This window comes from Daucus carota, chromosome 2, assembly GCF_001625215.2.
Source record: "Daucus carota subsp. sativus chromosome 2, DH1 v3.0, whole genome shotgun sequence".
In the NCBI taxonomy this organism is placed as follows: domain Eukaryota; kingdom Viridiplantae; phylum Streptophyta; class Magnoliopsida; order Apiales; family Apiaceae; genus Daucus; species Daucus carota.
Window position 1 is genome coordinate 5789033 of NC_030382.2, and position 4111 is coordinate 5793143.

A 4111-nucleotide genomic window follows, 5' to 3' on the forward strand; every position below is an offset into this window, starting at 1 on the left:
AGTTGATGAGAGTTTTTAGGATTTAAGCAGAATGTTTCAAACTCTTATGGATTTCGGGGTGATATCATAATTCTACTAGAATTTAGTTAATAGACATCGGTTTTTGGCCGTTGTCTTTGTGCATCAGCCTCCGATGTCTAGGTCGGCGATGTTAAAGGTCTTATACAAAGACATCGGCCAAAAACTAATGTCTATGTGACTTTTATCATCGTTTTTTAGCTTAAATACTGATGTCTATCAGCTATTTTTATGATTAAACTACATGATTTAACTGTGCATAATGTAATATTATCTCTATAACACTAATTTAAACATGCGACTCGTAAGGAATTAGATGATATAGACATCGTTTTTTTACGAGTTCCGTTGTCGTAGGCTCTTTTATACATCGGTTATTTGTAATCAACGATGTATATGATGATAATAACATCGTTTTCTTAAAAATTCTGTTGTCTGAGTATGTTTTATACATCAGATGTTTGTAATAACCGATGTATATGGTAAGAATAACCTCAGTTTTTACATAAAAAGTAATGTTAGAGTTGGATTTTACATCAGTTCTTGTTTTAATAAGTGTTGTCTTAAGTGTTTTTTGACATCGTTTGTTGAAATAAAATATGATGTATATTTAGTTTTTTGCCACTAGTTTTCAATCACATGCACATCATAGAACCCAAAATACTATTCATATTCATTCATAGAAACCGCAATACCAATATCCAACATTCAATCATATACAACCAATATACCAAAAAAGCCCAAACTACCAAAATCTAAAGTTATCCAAAAACTCCAAACTAAAATAATCTAGTCAATAATCTAGTCAGCCATCGGCAAAAATCCAAACTCCAAACTCTTTGGCGGCCTGTAAAAGACATATACTTCATGTTAATCATGGCTTAGAAATGAATAAGAAAAATACCAATCAACGCGAACGATAAATAAATAGGTACAGAGAACATATTATACTAATTTCCCATGTACCTGTGAATTTAACTATTTTACATGAACTATCCTCAACAGTACACAATTCATTAAGAAGGGACTCTGACGGGATGGTGATCGTCTGGAAGATATGGGAGCGCTGAACAAAATATTAATAGCTAATTAATAAATATAATTATTTAAGGAATCCAAGACGTAACCCACATAGCGATCAAAAAGATTCTGGATGATAAACTGAACTTCCCCAGCATCAGCAACACTTTACCTGCATATAAGAAAGAACAGTTGCTTTAATAAAAAGGATTAACAAATGAACACCGCAAATGGAAGACCACAACAATGTAGTCAATAACCAATGTTGGTTCCACATTTTAATTCACAGAAAAGAAACAAACTTGTAGCGAGTCAGCATTATCGCAGCAACGATTGCAGCTTGCTGAATGAAGTTTAAACATAAAAATAATAAAGAATTGATTGCTCACTCACCACTTTCCTCGTCGTCATTTAATGCAGTTTTTTCAAGAAGGCAATCTCCCATCCTCGTAGTGATTCTGAGAATTCTGAATATGCAATCGAATGCAGTTTCCTTCTGTGTCCTGCTTGTATTAAAGCAAGAAGGCATCGGATCATACATCGGATCGAATCAGAGCTTTAGTAATATGGGTATTGACAGAGATAATTTAGCGGGCCATCAGTCTTTTAAGCATTGGATCAACATTTCAAAGACCAGCTGTTGGCTGGCAAAGTCATCCCTGGCCATACCAGGACCCTGGTAGTATAGTATAAGGTATCATATTAACCCTTTTCAAACCGAAGTGACATTTAAAATAGGCTGTTAGAGAGGATGAAGAAGAAACCTGGACGCTGTGTCACCAAGACAATTTGTGCTCTTCTGCAAACTTCAAAGCTGCTTGTTCAGCCAATGTTTTTGAAAGGTGATAATAAAGTTGAGAAGAAAACAAAAGCTCTATCAATATCTTAAAGTTCACAAGCTTGAACCTACTCCCTTCAAGCTATGACTTTCAATCAAATTAGCAATCACAACTAGCCAAGAGACTATATATAAAGAAATGGGTATCTAATTTTCAACTTAAACATCAGAGAAAAGACTAAATTGAGCAAGATAATTGACCCGTGCAGTGTAAATCAACATAGCAAGAAACACAAAAAGAAGAGAAATATATAAATAAAAAGAGAGTGAGAAACAAACCGAGAGATAATTCAGTTGCATTGACAGTGTAATCACGTTGAAGCAACATCTTGACAAGCCATGAAGCTATATATCGAGATTCCCCTGTTACACAAACCAGCTTTCCCTCTCCAGCCATCCTTCACTCTTTTTAACCAACTTTAGCTATAACTATAACTACCCTCTTCTCTTTTTTTGCTAAATAAAACCCCTGTTATTACAACACTAACAAATCATCCTTAACAAAATCATGTCAAAATTGATATATCCTGCTTGTATTAAAGCAAGAATGCATCGGATCATATAAAGTCAGCAACAACAACAAAAACAGTCTGATTTTAATAAACAATTTCTACATAAGTATATGATCTTATGATATTTAATATTTAAGGGACCAGTACTAGCCTAATATCCCACTGGTGATAGAAGATGTTGTATCGAACAGCTGAATAACCCAAATCAAAACAATAGTGCTTGGTAGACCGGAATTGGTCTGGAAAAAGTGGATATAACACATTTCTCAGAAATATAACTGAAAGCACATAAAACTCAATTTCTGAGAATTGTTCATATCGTAGAATTTCTGTGAAATATGTAAATGTACCTGTTTCCTGTAGTCCATATCGTAGAATGCACCTTAAACTATCCTAAAACAAACACAAGTTTAATAGCAATGCCTCAGGCTAAAATCTTAGCATGTCAGCACGGGCCATGGCTTCAGCTTGAGCGATTCTCTGCTTGAATGTGTGTGCCATCCCCTCTGCCTGTGAATAGAGACAGAAGCACTTCAGACTATATGCTCAAGGTAATAGAGAAGAAAATTACAGATGCAACATTAAGAAAAAAATACATATTTGCACATATATCTATTAGAAAGAAAAAGATACAGTTAAGAAGTAACCATTTTCCGAAAATGATATGGCATTTACAACCCCAATTTGACCATCAAATCTGGCAACATTAGCGTGCAAACAAGCATGTATACAAGATTCAAACAAGAAAACTATAACACATATGAGTTCATAATTTATTTCAGCATCACACTTGGCTTTTTACATTCCAAATCTTAACAACAGCTCCAGAGGTGCTTATTTCAAGGATGAGACCAACAGGTTGGAAGGCGGCAGATGTATAACCACAACCAAACACATAGCAGCATCAAATCGATTGTTACAGTCCATCCGCGTACTAAAAATTCATCAATATACAACTAAATCACTGCAGTACTCCACACAAAATGAGCCGGAAACAATATACACATAAAAAATTATACAAAATCAAACAAAACCCTAACTAAAAAATAGAAAACTCACTTGGAGAAACTCCAGCTTGTCTTCGAGGTTTTCGAAAGCAGTTCGAATAGCATTAAAAGACTTGGCCTCACGAATAGCCGAATCATCATCCGAAAACCCCTTAACAGAAACAAACCCATTTCCATTCTCCTCATCCCCCAAACCCATTTCTCTTGCGCCCCAAATCTACCCAAAAAAATGATTCACCGCCAAGAATGAGCGGCATCTGCAACAATCGCAGTTAGGGTTCGGAGAGTGCGAGAGTGAGTGGTTGAGTAATGGAGGTGGAATTATAGAGATGAGATGGTAAGTGTAGTTGTCTGGGGGCCGATTGTAGGGTTTGAGATTTGTGATTAGTCTCGTGAGTTATTGCCAGAGAGATTGAGGGAGAGAGAAGTATGTGTTTCTCATTTTTAGGGTTAAAAGAAATTTTGAGAATGAAAATTTGAAAGGGGGGAATATTTTGGTGTTTATTTGGCCTAATTTTGGGGTTAAAAGAATTGGGGGAATGAAAATTTGACTAAGGGGGAAAGCATACGGGAAATATTTGGGGAGGGACAAAAAAGGGGTTGTCGCGCGGTTTTTGTTTTTAATTCAAAGAAGATAGACATCGGTTCTTATATTAACTAATGTCAAAAATGTAATAGACATCGGTTAATTTTTAGCCGATGTTAATACACGCTTT

General features: G+C 35.4%; 1 protein-coding gene across 4 annotated transcripts; it reads right to left on the minus strand.

Annotated features, from left to right (window-relative positions):
• Positions 1-682: 682 nt before the first annotated feature.
• LOC108203296 (plastid division protein PDV1-like) lies at positions 683-3900 on the minus strand. Of its 4 annotated transcripts, none has more exons than XR_010289362.1 (4): positions 3448-3900; positions 1432-2898; positions 985-1210; positions 683-865 (listed from the first exon to the last, which is right to left on the minus strand). XR_010289362.1 is itself a non-coding variant. In XM_064088532.1 (4 exons), exons 1-2 carry the CDS (start codon positions 3592-3594, stop codon positions 2818-2820), a joined length of 228 nt encoding a protein of 75 aa, XP_063944602.1. In that variant the 5' UTR covers positions 3595-3888; the 3' UTR covers positions 683-1210; positions 1432-2345; positions 2739-2817. The 4 variants fall into 4 exon arrangements, 2 of the variants coding, with proteins under 2 accessions (XP_063944602.1, XP_063944601.1); XR_010289361.1 differs by having other exon boundaries at positions 683-1210; positions 1432-1714; positions 1803-2898; positions 3448-3898; XM_064088532.1 differs by having other exon boundaries at positions 683-1210; positions 1432-2345; positions 2739-2898; positions 3448-3888.
• Positions 3901-4111: the final 211 nt, after the last annotated feature.

What these genes read in the sequence shown, in the direction of transcription:
- LOC108203296 (XM_064088532.1), bottom strand. Translation starts at nt 3,594, where the DNA reads ATGGGTTTGGGGGATGAGGAGAATGGAAATGGGTTTGTTTCTGTTAAG. An exon ending in ACAAGCTGGAGTTTCTCCAA is followed by an intron (nt 2,899 to 3,447) that starts GTGAGTTTTCTA and finishes CTCTATTCACAG; the next exon opens with GCAGAGGGGATGGCACACAC.